General features: G+C 47.8%; 1 protein-coding gene across 7 annotated transcripts in view; it reads left to right on the forward strand.

Moving 5' to 3' along the window:
• The window catches only part of ARSB (arylsulfatase B), a 320,071-nt gene that overhangs the window by 10,498 nt on the left and 286,784 nt on the right, over positions 1-22,789 (forward strand). For all 7 annotated transcript variants that reach the window (XM_063963566.1, XM_063963563.1, XM_063963567.1 and 4 more), the window contains one exon: positions 22,330-22,520. In XM_063963566.1, the coding sequence (XP_063819636.1) occupies positions 22,330-22,520 (191 nt within the window). The remainder of the gene's footprint in view (positions 1-22,329; positions 22,521-22,789) is intronic.

A 22,789-nucleotide genomic window follows, 5' to 3' on the forward strand; every position in this document is an offset into this window, starting at 1 on the left:
TGGTAGCGGCCTGTGAGGCCATACAGTTTGGCCGTTTCCATACCAGAGTATTCCAGTGGGACCTATTGGACAAGTGGTCCGGATCCCATCTGCACATGCATCAGAGGATAATCCTGTCATTCAAAGCCAGAATTTCACTCGTGCGGTGGCTACACAGTTCTCACCTCCTAGAGGGACGCAGGTTCGGGATTCAAGACTGGATCCTGGTGACCACGGATGCAAGTCTCCGAGGCTGGGGAGCGGTCACACAGGGGGAAAGCTTCCAAGGAAGGTGGTCAATTCAAGAAACTTGTCTTCACATAAACATTCTGGAGTTGAGAGCCATTTACAACGGCCTTCTACAAGAGGTACATCTTCTTCAAGATCAACCCGTACAGATCCAGTTGGACAATGTAACAGCAGTCGCGTACATAAACTGTCAGGGCGTAACGAAAAGCAGAGCAGCAATAGCAGAGGTGTCAAAGATCCTCCTCTGGGCCGAAAGACATGCAAAAGCTCTGTCGGCAATTTTCATTCCGGGAGTGGACAACTGGGAAGCAGACTTCCTCAGCAGACACAATCTCCATCCAGGAGAATGGGGCCTCCACCAAGAAGTCTTCGCAAAGTTGACAGCTCTTTGGGGAATTCCTCAAATAGACATGATGGCATCTCGTCGCAACAAGAAGCTTCAGAGATATTATTCCAGGTCGAGAGACCCTCAAGCAATAGCAGTGGATGCACTGGTGGCCCAGTGGGTGTTTCAGTCGGTATAGGTCTTCCCTCCACTTCCATTGATACCAAAAGTTCTCAAGATCATAAGAAGGACAGGAGTTCGAGCAATCCTCATTGTCCCAGACTGGCCAAGGAGGGCTTGGTATCCAGATCTTCAGGAGTTACTCATAGAAGATCCTCGGCCTCTTCCTCTTCGCGAGGACCTGCTGCAGCAGGGGCCGTGCGTGTATCAATACATACCGCGGCTACGTTTGATGGCATGGCTGTTGAGCACTGAATCCTAGCCCGAAAGGGTATTCCCAAAGAAGTCATTCCCACTCTTATTCAGGCCAGGAAAGGAGTAACGTCTAAACATTACCGTATTTGGAGAAAATGTGTCTTGGTGTGAAACCAAGAAGGCTCCAATGGCAGAGTTTTTCAGTTAGGACGTTTTCTCCATTTTCTCCAGGCGGGTGTGGATGCAGGCCTACGATTGGGTTCAATCAAGGTCCATATTTCGGCCTTGTCTGTTTTCTTCCAGAAACAATTGGCCCCTCTTCCAGAAGTTCAGACATTCGTGAAAGGGGTGCTGCACATCCAATCTCCATTTGTGCCTCCTGTGGCACCATGGGATCTTAACGTGGTGTTGCGATTCCTTCAATCGGATTGGTTTGAACCTCTCCAGGAGAAAGAGTTGAAATTTCTCACTTGGAAAGTGGTCATGCTGTTGGCCTTGGCATCCGCAAGAAGGGTGTCTGAGTTAGGGGCCTTGTCTCACAAGAGCCCTTATTTGGTTTTCCATGAAGATAGGGCTGAGTTACGAACTCGTCAGCAATTTCTTCCAAAGGTGGTTTCTTCTTTCCATATAAACCAACCTATTGTGGTGCCAGTGGTTACTGACTCCATCGCTGCTTCAAAGTCTCTAGATGTGGTCAGGGCTTTGAGACTCTATGGGGTAAATTTACTAAGATTCGTATTTTCCCGTTTCAGGTCAAAGTTCAATCACGAATGACATCGAAAGTGTAAAACTGCAACTTTTTGAATTGATTACGACTAATTTACTAAGCTGTCGTATTCGGGTTTTTCTTTTGTTCCGATGTCGATGTCATTCGTGGTTTTTTTTCTATTTTTACGGCAGTGATTAGCAAAACACTGCCGACTTTTTTTACAATCAATCTCGGCCGGATCTGTGTGATCCGTGCTGGGGTTTATTTTTTTTTTTTTTTTTTAAATTAAACACTGTAAAATAATAAAAAAAAATTGCGTGGGGTCCCCCCTCCTAAGCATAACCAGCCTCGGGCTCTTTGAGCCGATCCTGGTTGCAAAAATATGGGGAAAAAAATGACAGGGGTTCCCCCATATTTAAGCAACCAGCATCGGGCTCTGCGCCTGGTCCTGGTCCCAAAAATACGGGGGACAAAAAGAGTAGGGGTCCCCCGTATTTTTAAAACCAGCACCGGGCTCCACTAGCTGGACAGATAATGCCACAGCCGGGGGTCACTTTTATATAGTGCCCTGCGGCCGTGGCATCAAAAATCCAACTAGTCACTCCTGGCCGGGGTACCCTGGGGGAGTGGGGACCCCTTCAATCAAGGGGTCCCCCCCCCCCAGCCACCCAAGGGCCAGGGGTGAAGCCCGAGGCTGTCCCCCCCCATCCAATGGGCTGCGGATGGGGAGGCTGATAGCCTTTGTTGTAAAAGAAAAGATATTGTTTTTAGTAGCAGTACTACAAGGCCCAGCAAGCCTCCCCCGCATGCTGGTACTTGGAGAACCACAAGTACCAGCATGCGGCGGAAAAACGGGCCCGCTGGTACCTGTAGTAGTAGTAGTACTACTACTAAAAAAATACCCAAAAAAAGACAAGACACACACACCGTGAAAGTATAATTTTATTACATACATACACACATACATACATACTTACCTTAAGTTCCCACGCAGGTCGGTCCTCTTCTCCAGTAGAATCCAAGGGGTACCTGTTGAAGAAATTATACTCACGAGATCCAGGGGTCCAGGCTCCTCGGGAAATCCAGGGGTAATCCACGTACTTGGAAAAAAAAAAAAAAAACGGTGTCCCGACCACGAACTGAAAGGGGACCCATGTTTGCACATGGGTCACCTTTCCACGAATGCCAGAAACCCACTCTGACTTCTGTCTAAGTGGGTTTCTTCAGCCAATCAGGGAGCGCCACGTTGTAGCACTCTCCTGATCAGCTGTGTGGTCCTGTCCTCACTGACAGGCAGCACACGGCAGTGTTACAATGTAGCGCCTATGCGCTACATTGTAACCAATGATGGGAACTTTCTGCTCAGCGGTGACGTCACTTTAGGTCAACCGCAGGGCAGAAAGTTCCCATCATTGGTTACAATGTAGCGCATAGGCGCTACATTGTAACACTGCCGTGTGCTGCCTGTCAGTGAGGACAGGACCACACAGCTGATCAGGAGAGTGCTACAACGTGGCGCTCCCTGATTGGCTGAAGAAACCCACTTAGACAGAAGTCAGAGTGGGTTTCTGGCATTCGTGGAAAGGTGACCCATGTGCAAACATGGGTCCCCTTTCAGTTCGTGGTCGGGACACCGGTTTTTTTTTTTTTTTTCAAGTACGTGGATTACCCCTGGATTTCCCGAGGAGCCTGGACCCCTGGATCTCGTGAGTATAATTTCTTCAACAGGTACCCCTTGGATTCTACTGGAGAAGAGGACCGACCTGCGTGGGAACTTAAGGTAAGTATGTATGTATGTATGTGTGTATGTATGTAATAAAATTATACTTTCACGGTGTGTGTGTCTTGTCTTTTTTTGGGTATTTTTTTAGTAGTAGTACTACAGGTACCAGCGGGCCCGTTTTTCCGTCGCATGCTGGTACTTGTGGTTCTCCAAGTACCAGCATGCGGGGGAGGCTTGCTGGGCCTTGTAGTACTGCTACTAAAAACAATATCTTTTCTTTTACAACAAAGGCTATCCGCCTCCCCATCCGCAGCCCATTGGATGGGGGGGGACAGCCTCGGGCTTCACCCCTGGCCCTTGGGTGGCTGGGGGGGGGGGACCCCTTGATTGAAGGGGTCCCCACTCCCCCAGGGTACCCCGGCCAGGGGTGACTAGTTGGATTTTTGATGCCACGGCCGCAGGGCACTATATCAAAGTGACCCCCGGCTGTGGCATTATCTGTCCAGCTAGTGGAGCCCGGTGCTGGTTTTAAAAATACGGGGGACCCCTACTCTTTTTGTCCCCCGTATTTTTGGAACCAGGACCAGGCGCAGAGCCCGATGCTGGTTGCTTAAATATGGGGGAACCCCTGTCAATTTTTCCCCCATATTTCTGCAACCAGGATCGGCTCAAAGAGCCCGAGGCTGGTTATGCTTAGGAGGGGGGACCCCACGCAATTTTTTTTAATAAAATAACAACTTTCCCACCCCTTCCCACTGATATACATGCACGGATCTCATGGATCCGTGCATGCCTATCCAATCACGGAAAAAAAAAGTAGGTCTGTTTTTTTTTAGCACTTTTTTACGAGTTGTAATTTTTCACGGTAGTGTTTGTTTGTTTTTTGCTTTGCACTTCTTAGTAAATGACCGAGATTCATACTTAAACAGCCGCGTTTTGACCGATGGTGTATTCATTCGTAATTTTTTACTTGGACTTGCAAAAAATTACGAATGCCCTCATCTCTGCCGTGATTAGTGTTTAGTAAATTACCGAGATGACACTTTGATGAAAAAACGGCATCTCGGTCAAAATTGGGAGCTTAGTAAATTTACCCCTATGTTGCAAGAACGGCTCGGATACGGAAAACAGAGTCTCTGTTTGTCCTGTACGCTCCCAACAAGATTGGATGTCCTGCTTCTAAGCAGACTATTGCGCGCTGGATCAGAGGTACGATTCAGCACGCTCATTCTACGGCAGGATTGCCGGTACCGAATTCAGTGACTGCCCGTTCTACTAGAAAGGTGGGCTCATCCTGGGCGGCTGCCCGGGGGGGTCTCGGCATTACAACTTTGCCGAGCAGCTACTTGGTCAGGGGCAAACACGTTTGCTAAGTTTTACAAGTTTGACACCTTGGGCGATGAGGACCTACAGTTTGGTCAATCGGTGCTGCAGGGTCATCCGCACTCTCCCGCCCGTACTGGAGCTTTGGTATAGCCCCATGGTACTGAAGTGGACCCCAGCATCCTCTAGGACGTATGAGAAAACAGGATTTTAATACCTACTGGTAAATCTTTTTCTCAGAGTCCGTAGAGGATGCTGGGCACCCAGCCCAGTACGTACTTTACCTGCAGTTGTTAATTTGTTAAAAATGTTTTCAGCACGGTTGCTGTAATGTTCATGCCCGTAGGCATGTGTTTTCTTGAATGCCATGTGTGCGGCATGGTTGAGGTGTGAGCTGGTATGAATCTCACCATTAACTTAAAAGTAAATCCTTTTCTCAAAATGTCCGTCTCCCTGGGCACAGTTCGTATACTGAGGTCTGGAGGAGGGGCATAGACGGGGGAGCCAGTTCACACTCTGAAAAAGTCTTAAAGTGCCCATGGCTCCTGCGGAACCGTCTATACCCCATGGTACTGAAGTGGACCCCAGCATCCTCTTCGGACTAGGAGAAAAGGATTTACCGGTAGCTATTAAAATCCTGTTATTTTCCCCTCAGCTCACTTTAAAATAGTTATAAAGGAGAAAATTATCTAAAAGCAATTATAGAGTAAGACCATAAGCTGCAAACTAGGTGTCCTGTTAGTTGCTTATCATTTTACCCTTGTATGCCTTACTGACATGTTTTACTTATCGCGCATTGTAATCTATGTAGTGCACCCAACATGGCTGCCTCGCCTGGTACTCTCTTGTGTGGAATAAACAATGCATTGTTCTGAACTCTCCTAATATATTTGTCTCCCCAAATATGTGTCATTTCTTCACCTTTTGAGAGAATTTATTAATAAAGACAACTTCAAGCAAAATATATATATTAAAAAAAAAAAAGTCTATTTTTATTTTAAGTAAAATTTAGCCTGTTTTTGTTCTTCTTCCTTTTCCTCATCTTATTATTATTATTATTATTATTATTATTATTATTATTATTTTGTAATTATTAATATTATTATTATTAATTACTCTGCATTCTAAAATAGGGAATTTCAGACTAAAGGCCTTATACACGCTTGCCGATAAAATGAGTGACGTCGCTCATTTTCCCCCACCCTGAGCGAGGTCGCTCATTTTATCGGCAAGTGTGTATGCCGCCAGCACTATCATCCAGGACCTGCATGCATGGCTGGCGGAGGCGTGACATCACTGAGCGATATGAGCGGTCATATCGCTCAGTGTGTACAGTCGGCCGCCGACCGTCCGGCCCGGGAGGGGAAACATTAGACGACGTCGCTCATAGAGCGACATCGTCTAATGTGTATGGACCTTAAGATTGGTTCGTTAATCTTACAAACTTGTCCTATAAGAGGAACAAGATGGCGGGAGCCTCATGACTCATGAAGAGTCATCCTTCAGCACTCAGGAGAGGGAAAAACCCCCTTGTGGAGGAAACCTCTGGGGACCCATGGCTGAAGGACTGCCCGTCCCTCTAGGCATTAAGAGACTATGCAGAGTTTGCCCAGACCACCCGCCCACCAACTAACCTTGCCTAACCCAGTCATCCCTTCTGTCGCCTCAAATCTGCTGTTTTGACCTATTTACCCGGCCAGAGAAAAACGCACCTATACGTCTATGGTGAGAGAGTGAAAAAAGAGAGCAAGAGATGAGTGGGAGTGAGGGGAGGGGGACAGTCATAACCACCATAGCATTCATTTCTGACGCTAACAGGGATTACAACTTTACAAATGTAGCCATTCACGTCGTGGCTACATCTTATGGCGATTGCTCCTTGTTAGGCTGGACGTCTAAGACGCGTGTGTGCCCCATTCGCATAGCTGCATCGAGGGTGCACGTTTCCCTCACATGTAGCCATGATCAGCATGGCTACATCTGTATATAGTATTGGATAAAAACAAAAGTAATGATTAAAGCACAATATAATTCTCTTACATCTCTGCACATTAATAAAAATGGATCAGCCTGCAACACTGGCACACTGGGATTTAGGCAGGCAGAGAGAGAGCGAGAGAGAGTGTAAAGGATTTAATTTGCAACATTATAGGGGTATATGCAATTGCGGTCGAATTCCCGAAATTGTCGAATTTCGGGTCATTTTCGACCAAAAAAAAAAAATCGCCTATGCAATTCAGTGCTTTCCGACCAAAAAACGGACTTTCAAAATTCGACTTTTTGAAATTCGACTTTTTGCAAATTCGACTTTTCTGCAATGATACAAGTGCTGCAATTCGACCAAAGCATATTCAATTCAAGTTTGGAAATTCGACAGCAGTGCTTTTAGACAGCAAATTCGTCATTTTCAATCCGCCACACTTTGGAGGGTGAAAACAAATAAAAAAATTTTAAACATGTTTTTTTTGTGTGTTTTTTTGGGGGGGAATAGCAGATCTATTTATATTAGAAGGGATTAGGTACTTTTTTTTTTTTTTTTTTTGGAGGCACAAATATTATTTATATATTTTTTAAAATATTTTTTTTTTTTTTTTTTTTATGCTGGAACGGTGAAATCATAAAAAAAAATGGCGTGGGGTCCCCCCTCCAAAGCATAACCAGCCTCGGGCTCTTCGAGCTGGTCCTGGTTCTAAAAATGCGGGGAAAAAATTGACAGGGGATCCCCCGTATTTTTAAAACCAGCACCGGGCTCTGCGCCTGGTGCTGGTGCCAAAAATACGGGGGACAAAAAGAGTAGGGGTCCCCCGTATTTTTAACACCAGCATCGGGCTCCACTAGCTGGACAGATAATGCCACAGCCGGGGGTCACTTTTATGCCGTGCCCTGCGGCCGTGGCATTAAATATCCAACTAGTCACCCCTGGCCGGGGTACCCTGGGGGAGTGGGGACCCCTTCAATCAAGGGGTCCCCCCCCCCAGCCACCCAAGGGCCAGGGGTGAAGCCCGAGGCTGTCCCCCCCCCATCCAATGGGCTGCGGATGGGGGGGCTGATAGCCTTTTGTGATAATAAAAAGATATTGTTTTTTCCAGTAGTACTACAAGTCCCAGCAAGCCTCCCCCGCAAGCTGGTACTTGGAGAACCACAAGTACCAGCATGCGGGAGAAAAACGGGCCCGCTGGTACCTGTAGTACTACTGGGAAAAAAATACCCAAATAAAAACAGGACACACACACTGTCGACAGTAAAACTTTATTTCATACGTCGACACACACATACTTACCTATGTTCACACGCCGACATCGGTCCTCTTCTCCATGTAGAATCCACGGATACCTGAAAAGAAAAGATCAATATACTCACCTCAGCCATGGTCCAGAGATAAATCCACGTACTTGGCAAAAAAACAAACCGAACACCCGCTCCATGCCGGACTGAAAGGGGTCCCATGCTGACACATGGGACACCTTTCCACGAATGAGACCTGTCAGTGACAGCTGTCACAGAAAGGTCTCTAAGCCAATCAGGAAGCGCAACTTCGTTGCGCTCACCTGATTGGCTGTTCGCTGTCTGTACTGTGACAGCACATCGCAAAGCCGCTCCATTACTTTCAATGGTGGGAACTTAGCGGCTAGCGGTAAGGTCACCCGCCGGTCAGCGGCTGACCGGCGGGTGACCCCACCGCTACCCGCAAAGTTCCCACCATTGAAAGTAATGGAGCGGCTTTGCGATGTGCTGTCACAGTACAGACAGCGCACAGCCAATCAGGTGAGCGCCACGGAAGTAGCGCTTCCTGATTGGCTGAAGGGACGTCAGTGACAGGAGTCACGTGATGTCCCGGCATTCGGGAGAAAGGGGTCTGATGTGAAAACATTGGACCCCTTTCTAGTCCGGTATGGAGCGGGTTTTTGCGGGTTTTTTTTTTTAAACAAGTACGTGGATTTTACTCTCTGGACGTGGATTTATCTCTGGACGCTGGAAGGTGAGTATAATTTTTTCACAGGTACCCTCGGATCGTCGGAGACCGTGGCAGTCGGCGTGTCAACATAGGTAAGTATGTGTGTGTCGGTAGTGTGTAATAAAGTTTTACTATCAAGGTGTGTGTGTCCTGTTTTTATTTGGGTATTTTTTCCCCAGTAGTACTACAGGTACCAGCGGACCCGTTTTTCTCCCGCATGCTGGTACTTGTGGTTCTCCAAGTACCAGCTTGCGGGGGAGGCTTGCTGGGACTTGTAGTACTACTGGAAAAAACAATATCTTTTTATTATCACAAAAGGCTATCAGCCCCCCCATCCGCAGCCCATTGGATGGGGGGGGACAGCCTCGGGCTTCACCCCTGGCCCTTGGGTGGCTGGGGGGGGGGACCCCTTGATTGAAGGGGTCCCCACTCCCCCAGGGTACCCCGGCCAGGGGTGACTAGTTGGATATTTAATGCCACGGCCGCAGGGCACGGCATAAAAGTGACCCCCGGCTGTGGCATTATCTGTCCAGCAAGTGGAGCCCGATGCTGGTGTTAAAAATACGGGGGACCCCTACTCTTTTTGTCCCCCGTATTTTTGGCACCAGCACCAGGCGCAGAGCCCGGTGCTGGTTTTAAAAATACGGGGGATCCCTGGCCAATTTTTCCCCTGCATTTTTAGAACCAGGACCAGCTCGATGAGCCCGAGGCTGGTTATGCTTTGGAGGGGGGACCCCACGCCATTTTTTTTCCGGGTTTTTCACGTTTTTTTACCGTTTTTTAAAATCGCGGCAAAATCCGCCAAATCGGCCGATTTTCGCCCGCGACTCTGGCGAATCCGTTTTTCATTGAATATGGTGAATTCCGGAAGCCACCTTCCGGGATTCACCTGTCGAATTGAGTCGAATTAAAAAACGGCGAAAATTGCCGCGAATTCGACCGCAATTGCATATACCCCATAGGCTCCCCAAACAACTCCAAGGAGATGTCATAGGTGCAGCCACACATAATGGATTTCATTAGGAACATTTATTATTTATTATTTCTTTTACGGCCTAGAAGATGCTGGGGTCCATATTAGTGCCATGGGGTATAGACGGGTCCACTAGGAGCTATTGGCACTTTAAGAGTTTGAGAGTGTGGGCTGGCTCCTCCCTCTATTCCCCTCCTACTAGACTCAGTCTATAAAATGTGCCTGGTGGAGCCGGTCACAGCTAGGGGAGCTCCTAGAGCCTCTTCAGTTTTTTTTTTTTTTAGAGTTAGTTAGGCACAGGGAGGCTGCTGCCAACAGCCTCCCTGCTTCGTGGTGGGACTAAGGGGGGGGGGGGGAGTAGTGTGGTATCCGTTCAGATGGTCGACCATGTTATGGTCGACAGTCATTAGGTCGACCACTATTGGTCAACATTGACATGGTCGACATGGATACATGGTCGACACATGAAAATGGTCGACTCATGAAAGGTCGACACATGAAAAGGTCGACATGAGTTTTTTAACTTTTTTTTCTTTGGGGAACTTTTCCATACTTTACGATCCACGTGGACTACGATTGGAACGGTCATCTGTGCCGAGCAAAGCGAAGGCACCATGCCCGAAGCATGGCGAGCGAAGCGGTGCACTAATTGGGGTTCCCAGTCACATTACGCAAAAAACGACACAAAAAAAGTTAAAAAACTCATGTCGACCTTTTCATGTGTAGACCATTTTCATGTGTCGACCATGTGTCCATGTCGACCATGTCAATGTCGACCAATAGTGGTCGACCTAATGACTGTCGACCATAACATGGTCGACCATTCATACCGGAACCGAGTAGTGTCCGCCCTGATGGGTCCGAGCCACTATCTCCGCTGACAGGACATTGAGCTCCTGAGGGGAATGATCGTTCGCCACCAAAGGTGTTCGCTCACCCCCGTAGCATGCCGCCACCCCCTTACAGAGCCAGAAGATAAGTGGCGAGTGAGTCACCGGCCCCTCTTGCAAGTGGAGAACTGGTGTGAAGATGGCGGCAACATGGATGGGAGCGCAGTAATGACTGCGCTCCGGAGGCTCAGCGGTAGTTAGAGCGGCGACCTGAGCCAGCGCCGTATCCTACACTGGTCACAAGTCTGTCATGGACCTCCGGTTGGGCTGCCAGCGGTATTCCTCAGGCCAGTATAAAGATGTGTGGAGCGGGAAGCAGCGCCATGTTCAGGGGGCGGAGCGTCTCCTCAGAGCGGACACAGCAGTGTTCAGCGCCATTTTCCTGCCTGCAGATCCTGTGTAAAAATGCTGACAGGAAGAGCTGTCCCTCCAAGCAACTCCAGCTATCCTGTGCGGTACCAGGGGGTTGTAGAAGGGGGAGGGGGGGGGGGGTGTATATACTGTGTAGTCTATTAAGGTACACAGTAGGCGCTAGGTAGTTGTATTTACTCTATCTAAGAAAGTGCTGTGTGTGGGTTGGCTCCAATCTCTGTGGCATACTTGGGGGGAAACTGGGTCTGTCATTTCCCTGTGTGTTGTGGGTGTTTTGCAGTCTCACATAGCCATGTCTAGGGACTCTGTGTCATATGCTGCGGAGGATAATTCCTCTCAGGAGGATCCAATTCCATGTACACAGGATTGTAATGTCTTGTCTCAGATCCCTGTTAATGAGCCTGAGTGGTTAGCCTCTATTAAGGGTATGATTTCTCAGATCTCTACTAGAATAGCTAAGACTGAGACTGAAACTCTGGTTTTAAAGTCTATGGTGGTTTGGTCAGGTTCTGTTCCTGTTCCTTCAAAATCCCCTAGCGTACACCCTCAGAAACGTGCTCTTGCCCAGATTATGCAAGATGAAACGGATACCGACTCTGACACAGCTGACGGTGATGGGGATGTGCTGCGGGGGGCGGCATCCCTTGCAAAAGGGGTGCAGTTGATGATTGAGGCCATTAGAGATGTGTTGCTGACACAACACCTGAGCAGGTGGAGGAGGCTTACTTCACAGACAATAAGAAAGCCTCACTAACCTTCCCTGCGTCTAAAGAATTAAGGGGGTAATTCTGAGTTGATCGCAGCAGGAATTTTGTTAGCAATTGGGCAAAACCATGTGCACTGCAGGGGAGGCAGATATAACATGTGCAGAGAGAGATAGATCTGGGTGTGGTGAGATCAATCTGCAATCTAAATTGCAGTGTAAAAATAAAGCAGCCAGTATTTACCCTGCACAGAAACAAAATAACCCACCCAAATCTAACTCTCTCTGCAAATGTTATATCTGCCCTCCCTGCAGTGCACATGGTTTTGCCCAACTGCTATAAAATTTCCTGCTGTGATCAACTTGGAATTACCCCCTAAATGCTATATTTGAAAAATCCTGGGAAAACCCAGAGAAAAGATTCCAATTCCCAAGAAAGGTTCTGGTTGCATTTCCCTTCCCTGTCGAGGATAGAAAAAAATGGGAGACCCCTCCTATAGTTGACGCGTCTGTTTCCAGACTGTCAAAAAAAGTGTTCTTGCCTGTCCCTGGATCTACCGCGTTAAAAGAACAGGCTGATCGTAAAATTTACACTACGCTCTAATCAATATACATGGCTTCAGGGGCGGTGTTCCGGCCTACTATTGCCTGTGCATGGATCTCTAAAGCTATAATAAACTGGTCAGGCACATTACTTGAGGAATTGGATACAATGGATAGAAGTGACGTTGAATTATTTTTTACGTAACATACAGGATTCTGCGGGATTCATGGTAGAATCCATGAAAGACCTGGGTACGATGGCTGCGGGGATATCTTCCATGTCGGTCTCATCTCGCAGAGGACTCTGGCTCCGCCAATGGTCTGCAGACGTAGAATCCAGGAGGAGTGTGGAGAACCTACCCTATACAGCTCATGCTCTATTTGGGGAAGCGTTGGATGCGTGGATTTCCACGGCAACTTTTCGGACAGCTAGAACAAAAAGGACCAAGCCTTCTAATACCTTCTTTAGAGGAGGTCGGGCAGAATCCAAAAAAACCTGCTACTGCAGGTTCCCAGGAAAAATGCCTGCTTCTGGTACATCAAAATCCTCAGCATGACGGTGGACCGCACAGCCTGGAGGACGGGCCGGTGGTGGCGAGGATCAGACATTTCAGTCACGTCTGGGTGTTGTCCGGTCTTGATCCCTGGGTACAGGATATTTTGTCCCAGGAGTACAGGTTGGAGTTTCAAGAACTCCCGCCTCCCCGTTTCTTCAGATCAGGCTTGCCAGCTTTATTGGCAGACAGGGCAGGTCCTACAGGAAGCCATCCAAAAATTGGAAATGTTACATGTCATTGTCCCAGTTCCACCTCGTATGCAAAACAAGGGTTATTATTTAAACCTTTTTGTGGTACCGAAACCGGAAGGTTCGGTCAGGCCAATTTTGAACTTGAAATCGCTAAACGCTTTTCTGAGGGAGTTTAAATTCAAAATGGAGTCTCTGAGAGCGGTGATCTCTGGTCTGGAGGAGGGGGAGTTCCTGGTATCCGATTTCGCCGCCGCATCAGGCTTATCTCCGATTCGACTGTTAGACAGTCATTTTCAGTTCCAGGCACTGCCATTCGGCCTCTCCATGGCACCGAGGGTGTTCACCAAGGTGATGGCAGAGATGATGGTTCTCCGCAGGCAGGGAGTGAACATAATTCCATACCTGGACGATCTGCTGATAAAGGCATCATCCAGGGAGACATTGTTGCAGTCCATAGCTCTCACGATTCATCTACTCAGGGAACACTGTTGGATCCTGAACCTTCCAAAGTCACATTTGGAGCCGACAAGGAGATTGTCTTTTCTGGGAATGATCCTCGACACGGAAGTGCAGAGGGTGTTTCTGCCAGAGGAGAAAGAGTTGGTGATTCAAACAATGGTCCGGGGGGCGTGGGCCAGCTGCTGCTGCTGTGAGTGGTAGTGTCTCGGCAGAGCTCCAGGATTTCGGGCACTTCTCTCCCTCCCTGCACATCCATCTCTGCTCCTTTCAGCCTGGTGCCCTCTCCCCCACTCCTGCTGCTGTGCGCTGGCCGGTTGGTGAGGTCCGTGGAATCGGGGAGCACTCCTGGAGGCTCCTGCAGATTGCGCCCTACCTTCTGCCCTGAAGCCGGGGACTAAATTTTCAAGCCTACCCTGGCCGGACTTCCGGGACCTGGGAAAATGGGATGTGGCTCCGCCGGACGGCTCCTACCTCTCCCTGCAGGCTCCTGGGGGGTCTTTGGGGGCTCCCAGAGGCCGAGGACCCATGGGCCCTTTTGCTTTTTACTCCTGTGTGCCTGGGATCCACCTCTGTCTCCAGCTGGGAAGGAGACATTCACAGCCAGCGCCCATTTTGGATTCTTCAGTCTGTGCATCTCTGCAGCTCTGTCCCCTTCTGAGGCTGAAACTGAACCCTGAGCTGGACCAGGACCAGTGATATCTGCCTGGGGCTCTCCTCCAGCTTTTTCTACTACATCTCCCTGGGGGTGTATATTCCATTGTGTTGTAGTGCTGCCGATTCCTGCTGGAATCCCCTGTACTGGATCTGTGAGTACCCCCTTACTGGGAATTGTTGTGCCTCTCTCATATTTGTCGTTTCTCCCCGACCCTGCAAAGATCTCCTGCATGTAATGTTTGAATAGGGATGTGATGTGCTCTGTCCTCTCTACGCCTCCACCCGGGGTTCTCATGCATACATAGTAGCTTCTGTTTGGAACCAGCATACTACTCTGCCTCCAGGGCCTGTGACACATTGGCCTTCCAGTTTCACTCGTCTACTCCTTCTACCGCAGCCCTCTAACGATGCCCCCTAAAAAAATTAAGAACGCACTCCCGCCCCCGGTGGCTTTCTCTAATCAAAAAGGGGCTCGTATCTCCTCGTCTCCTGCCGGGAGCTCCATCTCATTGAGCCAACCTGACCGTCCTAAGGAGAGTTCTGGCCATTCCTTATCAGTCCCTGGGGTGGACTCTAATTCTACGGATCCTCTCACTGTCAAGACTCTGTGTCAAGTCCTTGCGGCTTTTAAATCTGAGCTCACTCAAGACCTCTCTCTGGCTATCCGTGAAGTTAAAGTGGAGCTAACTGCTTTAGGTGATCGCACAGACCATCTTGAACGTAAAATGGAGGAACTGGTGTCCTCTCATAATGACCTTATTTCGGCCCGTGACCGACAACAAGCTGAGATTGAGACGTATAAAGACAAACTGGCGGATATAGAGGACAGGTCGCGGAGAAATAATATTAAAATCCGAGGTATCCCAGACTCTGTGGCCAGTTCGGAACTTCTGGACTATGCTATGTCCCTCTTCCGCAAACTGCTACCTGGGGTGGACGACAGAGACCTTCTCATCGATCGCATTCACCGGCTTCCGAAACCACGTCGGTTTCCGCCTCCTACACTCGGGATACCCTCCTCCGTGTTCATTTCTTCACGACCAAGGAACGGATAATACAATCTGCCAGATCTGCGTCTGATTCGGATAAGCTTGGAGGCATACAAATATTTCCTGACTTCTCTGCACTAACCATCTCTAAACATAGAGCTCTGGCTCCTATCACGGAGGCACTGCGTTCTCATGACATTAGATACAGATGGGGCTTCCCAGTGAAATTGGTGATTTCCCATGAGAATTCCTCCTACGTAGTTGCCACTCTGGACGCTGGGGTTAAGCTGCTTAATGACTGGGACGTTTAGGTCAAAGTGCCCTCTACATTGAAACCTCGCCTGCCACTTAACCGTGAGTGGTCTGCGACCTGACTGAGTATTCAATGTTCCAATTAATGTAGTTCCAAGGAAGGTGGTCAAGCCTGGAGTCCAGTCTTCCAATAAACATTCTGGAACTAAGAGCCGTCTTCAAGTGGCCTATCTGCTACGAGATCGAGCCATTCAAGTGCAGTCGGCCAATGTAACGATTGTGGCCTACATTAACCGACAGGGCGGAACGAAGAGCAGAGTTGCAATGTCAGAGGTAACAAGAGTCATCCTCTGGGCAGAGTTGGCGCTGTCAGCAATCTTCATTCCGGGAGTAGACAACTGGGAATCAGACTTCCTCAGCAGATACGATCTCTATCCAGGAGAGTGGGGCCTCCATCCGGAGGTGTTAACGGAGGTGACAGATCTTTGGGGTGTACCTCAAATAGACTTGATGGCCTCCTGTCTCAACAAGAAGCTACGGAGGTATTGTTCCAGGTCAAAGGACCCGCAAGCTGTGGCAGTGGGCACCCTGGTGTCTCCGTGGGTGTTCCAGTCAGTGTACGTGTTTCCTCCACTACTCATTCCAAGAGCTCTAAAACTCATAAGGAGAACAAGAGTTCAGGCAATCCTCATTGCTCCGGACTGGCCAAGAAGGGCTTGGTACGCGGATCTTCTGGGTCTTTTGCTGGAAGATCCGAGGCCTCTTCCTCTTCGGGAGGGATCTACTGCAACTGGGGTCATTAGCTTATCAAGACTTACCGAGGCTACATTTGACGGCATGGAAGTTGAACGCCACATATTAGCTTGGAAGGGCATTCTGAACAAGGTTATTCCTACCCTGATACAGGCTAGGAAAGGAGTAATGTCTAAACATTAATATCGCATTTGGAAAAAGTATGTCTCTTGGTGTGAATCCAAGAAGTTTCCTACGGTTGAGTTTCAACTGGGACGGTTTCTCCTCTTCCTGCAAGCAGGTGTGGCTATGGGCCTGAGGTTGGGATCCGTAAAGGTCCAGACTTCCCTCCCTGAAATTCAGACTTTCTTGAAAGGGGTTCTGCACATCCAGCCTCCCTTTGTGCCACCTACGGCACCCTGGGATCTTAACGTGGTGTTACAGTTCCTCCAATCGGATTGGTTCGAGCCTCTACCAGAGGTTGAGGTCAAGTTTCTCACGTGGAAGGCTTTCATTTTGTTGGCCTTAGCTTCTGCTAGACGTGTGTTGGAGTTGGGGGCTTTGTCTTGTAAGAGCCCCTACTTAATCTTCCATGAAGATAGAGCTGAGCTCCGGACACGTCAGCAGTTTCTTCCTAAGGTTGTTTCGGCTTTTCATATCAATCAACCTATTATGGTGCCAGGGTCTACTGACTCCTCAATTACTTCAAAGTCCTTGGATGTTGTAAGGGCTCTGAAAATCTATGTGAAGAGGACTGCTCGTCACAGAAAATCGGACTCTGTTTGTTCTGTATGATCCCAAGAAAATTGGGTGTCCTGCTTCTAAGCAGACGATCTCTCGCTGGATCAGGTTCACGATACAGCATGCATATCCTACAGCAGGATTGCTGTGTCCAAAATCTGTTAAGGCCCACTTTACTCGTAAGGTGGGTTCTTCCTGGGCGGCTGCCCTAGGTGTCTCGGCTTTACAGCTTTGCCGAGCGGCTACTTGTTCAGGGTCTAACGCATTTGCTAAGTTCTACAAGTTCGATACTTTGGCCTCTGGGGACCTAAAGTTTGGTCGATTAGTTCTGCAGGAGCCTCCGCGCTCTCCTTCCTGTTCTGGGAGCTTTGGTACATCCCCATGGTACTAATATGGAACCCAGCATCCTTTAGGACGTAAGAGAAAATAGGATTTTAATTACCTACCGGTAAATACTTTTCTCGTAGTCCGTAGAGGATACTGGGCGCCCGCCCAGCGCTTCATTATCCTGCAGTGGTTATCTGGTTCAGTACGGCTTTGTTCTTAGTTAAGTACTGCCTTGTTAATTGGTTTAGTAATGTTTCAGCTGTTGCTGAGTTTCAAGCTAGTTAGCTTGGTTTGCCTTGTTGTGTGAGCTGGTGTGAATCTCGCCACTATCTGTATATAATCCTCTTCTCGAAGATGTCTGTCTCCTCGGGCACAGTTTCTAGACTGAGTCTTGTAGGAGGGGCATAGAAGGAGGAGCCAGCCCACACTCTCAAACTCTTAAAATGCCAATGGCTACTAGTGGACCCGTCTATACCCCATGGTACTAATATGGACCCCAGCATCCTCTACGGACTACGAGAAAGGGATTTACCGGTAGGTAATTAAAATCCTATTTTTATTTATTAGCAGTTTCTTATATAGCGCAGCATATTCCGTTGCGCTTTACAATTAGAACAACAGTTATAGAACAAAACTGGGAAAAAAACAGACAGACCTAGAGGTGGGAATACCCTGCTCACGAGCTTACAATCTGTAGGAATATTATAGATCCATCTAGACAGCGGTCTTCATATATCTCCAATGGCCCATTTGCAGCTGCTTGTGGATGTTAACGAACTGCACTGTCCCAGTAGGTGTGAGATTTTCTTTTTATCCAATACTATGCTATCCCCAAGGTCATAAATCATATATTATAATAGTCATGCTAAAAGTTTGCCGACAATTCGTACTAAGCTGCTCTTATCTTGTCCAGTCACTAACCTTCTACCAGTGTGCTATGCCGTGCCAGGCCTCTGAAAGCATATGCAAGAGCCAGCAACAGCACAGCCCTGATACAGGCAGTTGCCATTATGACATCACAGCATGACCTCACACACACCACCAGACCGGCTAAGACTGGTTATTTCTGGTTTGAGGCCCTTGGCTTTTATATGACTGACCTAAGGGAAATGTGATTTCACTTATTATTTAAAACTATTACATTCAGATAAGAACATTGTTATTACTACCATTTGCCCGCAGTTTTGCTCGCTTCGTGCCATCTAATATTGTGATGTATATTTTATATTGTACACATAGGGTCTGATTCAGGTTGGATTGCAATAAGCACTCCAACGGCAAAAGTTGCTAAGACGATGTGATCTCATGCACATGGCCCGTTCTGCGCATGTACCTGCATTTTCTGCAGCGCCACGCAGAAAATGCGATTGCTTCAGCCTGTCAATGAGGCAGAGATGGTCTCGGGGTGGGGGAGCAGCAACGCTCCATTTCCAAGGCAGACACGGATCGTTGCGGGGACGAGGCTTCAAAAACGAGGGCGTAGTTGGAGCAGCTGCGTGACATCACACACAGCCGCTGCGATCACAAAAATGGCGGCGGGCCTCCTGCGGCTGCCTGTCATGCGGGGCAGACTATAGGCAGAGACGGTCGCGTGGCGGTGGGCGGCAACGCTCCATTTCCAAGGTGGAGATGGAGCATTGTGGGGACGAGGCTTCAAATTGGGGTCGGCAACGGAGAAACTGGGGGCGTAGTCGGGACGGCTGCAAGACATCACATGCAGCCGATGCGATCACAAAAATGGCTACGGGCCTCCTGCGGGCGCCTGACATGTGGGACTAGCTAGCCCTGTGCTAGGCGTCCCCCCGCATGTCAGAGAATCTGATCATAGATGTGTTAATTTAGCACATCTACGATCAGGTCTGAATCACCCCCATGGAACAAAAAAAGGCCCAAATTATATGAATTTAGTTTTGTTTTTCAACTTTTGAAAACAAAAACCAAAACCAGTCACGGCGGTCAGGCATATACTAAATACAAAGCCGGATGACAAATCAGGGCCAAATACAAATCCAGCAAAAATGGTCCTGTGCACATCTCTAGTAATATTCTAAGATCACATTGAGTTTGCTAGCATTGTATGCCTAGGTATGTGCTGATATGAGACATTCCCTTTAACTCCTGTTTGGGGTATTCAGAGTTTAATGAATTATTCCTGTAGTTTAGCTGGTCATTCAAAACTTTGGATCAGTGCTACCATATGGTCCCTACTGGTCTGCACATGTGCACTGATGTTGCTTGCTGACTGGTAGCTGCATTAGAAGTTGTTGCATTCCACAGGAGGAGCTAGCTGCATATATCCAGTTTTGCGTTCCACATGAGATGCACAGTTCCGGAGCACCAGTGGCACGTTTTACACATGGTCCCCTGAGGTTACCGGCAGAGAGGTACATCTCTGCCTGACCGATTACGTGACTTAAGTGTTGAACAGTGTAATGTTTTTTGTTGTTGCGCTTTGACATTTGGGACCTTGTGTTAATATTGTTGCTGTAGGAAGTGACACCACTACCAGGCAGGCCATATGACCCAAATTAAACTACTGTACATGTAGTTTGCCGCCTTTTTGCACATTATTCTGTTTGTATAAACATACTTGCCTACGCTCCCTCATTCTGCAGGAGACTCCCTGAATAGTACAGCAATCTCCCTGATTGCTCCTTAACCCCATTATGCAGCTGTTACATTCTTGGGGGAGGGGGAATAAATCACAGGTACATACATTCAAATGGGAACATCAGTGCCATTTCCCTGCATTGGTAATAAGATACACTGGGGGCAGATGCATTAACCTGGAGAAGTCATAAGGAAGTGATAAACCAGTGATATGTGCAAGGTGATTAATGCACCAGCCAATAATTTACACATTGGAGCTGATTGGCTGGTTCGTTTATCACCTTGCACATATCACTAGTTTATCACTTCCTTATGCCTTCTCCGGGTTAATACATCTGCCCGGTTGATCCCTATGGCTACATGCATTTACATTTGGATGTAAGTCATTTTTATGACACGCCTCTCAGATGTAGTAGTACACGTCCGCACTGATAGGTGTTACTTTCACATCTCCCTGAAATGCTTTTTCAAAAGTAGGCAAGTATGCTTTAAGTCGGGTTCTGTTGTATAACCTGGGCAGAGCTAAGGTCCGCAGAAGCATGACCGGAACACCAAGTGTCAGTGCAGTGCTATACGCTGGAAGTCCAGCTGCACTAAGTGAGTTTAATAATTCCACTCATACTGTATAGTCATTTTGGACGGGTCGATATTGGGTGACCGGTGGTTGGGAGATTACCATACCGACGCCGGGATCCCATCTGTCAGATGGCCATCGGGGGAATGGAGGGGGAGTATATAGTGGAATATAGTCAAAATCGTATGGAAAATTAGTTCATATTGCACCGTGTGTACACAGCTTGCGATGCTGATGCGCGGGATCGGTATCGCAAGCAAAATTAGACTGTGCAGACAAGTCAGTTTTGACTGTCTCATGTAAAAGATAGTCAGAATTGTCACTTAGCCAAAATCGGTGTCGCAAGCACAGTCATCTTTGCTTGCGATACCGACCACAGTCCATGTCGCATAGTGAGAATCGGGAATAGCCCGAATCTCACCGTGTGTATGTACCTTTAGGCTTTGTGTGAACACAATTTCCACTGTTGTTATGTTATTTATCACTGTTACAGTGTTTCAGTGATAACCTCATTTAAGTACAAAGCAATGAAAAAATCAGAGTAAATCTGTGAAAAGCACAAACATTATCCGATTGGTCTGATTCTGCATATGATACAGCAGTATTTTTCATCCACTGTGCCGTGGCACACTAGTGTATCCTGAGCAGTCTCCAGGTGTGCCGCCATAGAAGCACAGCCAGGCCCGTCAGTGTTTGCCGCTACTGAGGCCCTGGAATGATCAATACTGGTGGGTTTAGTGGTTGCAGAGCCAGTTCTAATTTTGGACCCGGGCAGTGTTGGGCTCTTCTGGCTTTCTCAGATGTGGCTAAGGCGTTACCTATGGAGAAGCTGTGACATGACATCCTAGGACACGCAACTGCACCATGCATCACCATGTGAATGTGCCTTGGCAATATTTAAATCGTGTTCAGTGTGCCGCGAGATGTAAAAGGTTGAAAATCTCTGCTCTATGGCTTCGCTGGTCCCCATTGCCATATATCTTTTACGCCATCTTGAAATGTGTGTCTTATATCCCTTTTCCACTACAGTAGCACGGGTCGCAGCCGAATCGCCTGACACGGCTGCGACCCGTGCTACAGCCCCCTACAGACAGCGCTCACCAACCCGGCAATTGCCGGGTTGGTGACGCGGCTAGTGACGCGGCAGGAGCGGCGCTGGGAGGTCACATGATCTCCCAGCGCCGCCCTCCCATACACAGTGAACGGGAGCCATGTCGCCTCGACACAGCTCCCGTTCACACTAGACAGCTAGCCGGGTTGAGCACGTGTTTAACCCGGCTAGCTACCCGGGTAGGATTCCCGGATCACTTGATCCGGGAATTTGCTGGGGGACCCTTTTCCACTAGGGAAAAACACGGGTAAATGCGCGACCCCGCGCATTTACCCGTGTTTTAAAAAACTAGTGGAAAAGGGGTATAAACCTATATGGCTGTAAATCCAAGGTTCTGTAGATAATTAACTATACGAGTAGCTATTATGTTGTATCATTACATTTGCATTACAGGAAGTCTGATAACGGATATTCAAGTCTCAGACCAGTGGTTGCACCTCATGTTTATTCCTTACACACTATGAAATAAATTCCATTCTACATAGTTTCAAAGTTCCATTATTACCTTTTATCGTGTCTATAAGTCAGTGATCTATATATGAACCAATACGTGTAGCTTAAGGCCATTTTGGGGGGAAAGGGGGTGGGTTCTCCAACCATAAGTTTTTTTTATGTTTATACCAGACCCCCACTAATAATTCTCATAGTCTGCTTAATTAGAATGAGTCCTATGTGATCACCTTATATCATGATGGCTGGAGAACGCCTTTTAAGATGACATTATTGCATTATAACATCTTGATGTCACCATGAATGATGCTGAAGGTGCTGTAGTTTGATAATGCTGGGTTTCTTACAATTATTATTATTAGGTTTAGCACATGTAAATAAATATTGAGCACTAGTGAATGACATTGAAACGTTTTGGCAGTAAGCAACGTAGCTTGCTCGTATCATTTCTGGATAGATAAGGAATGACATGGCAGCAGAATGTAGCAGTGTAGTGATAACGCTGGTAACGATGACAGAAGCCACATCTGTACTTATACCGTTTCCAACTCTTTGTATTACAGGATATTATACGGGCGGTGAGGAATACTATACTCATGAGAGATGTTACACAAGCTTAGGGCTGAATAAAACCATGTGCGCTCTGGACTTCCGAGATGGTGAAGTAGCGGCCAGAGGGTATGAGAAGAAATACTCCACTCACTTGTTCACGGAAAGAGCGATTGATCTCATAGCCAATCACAAGCAAGAAACAGTGAGTACCGTATTAAGACGTAGCGATACTGTAACATTCTGCCCTTAGGGTATGGGGACACTGAGCCAACGTGCCTTACATAGCGGATTGCAGGCATGGTAGCTGTAGGCATTTATCTGAAGCAGAGACTGGCATCGGCATCAGTTGCCAATATTAAATCATTGCTAATGGGGCCAATAAAAATGGATTAATGACAGTGGAAAGAATATTTTATGTCGCTATAAACGGTGCCCATTTCAGAAAATATTAATTTTGTTTTCTCCTCATCA

The sequence above is a fragment of the Pseudophryne corroboree genome, chromosome 1 (genome assembly GCF_028390025.1).
Source record: "Pseudophryne corroboree isolate aPseCor3 chromosome 1, aPseCor3.hap2, whole genome shotgun sequence".
Classification (NCBI taxonomy): domain Eukaryota; kingdom Metazoa; phylum Chordata; class Amphibia; order Anura; family Myobatrachidae; genus Pseudophryne; species Pseudophryne corroboree.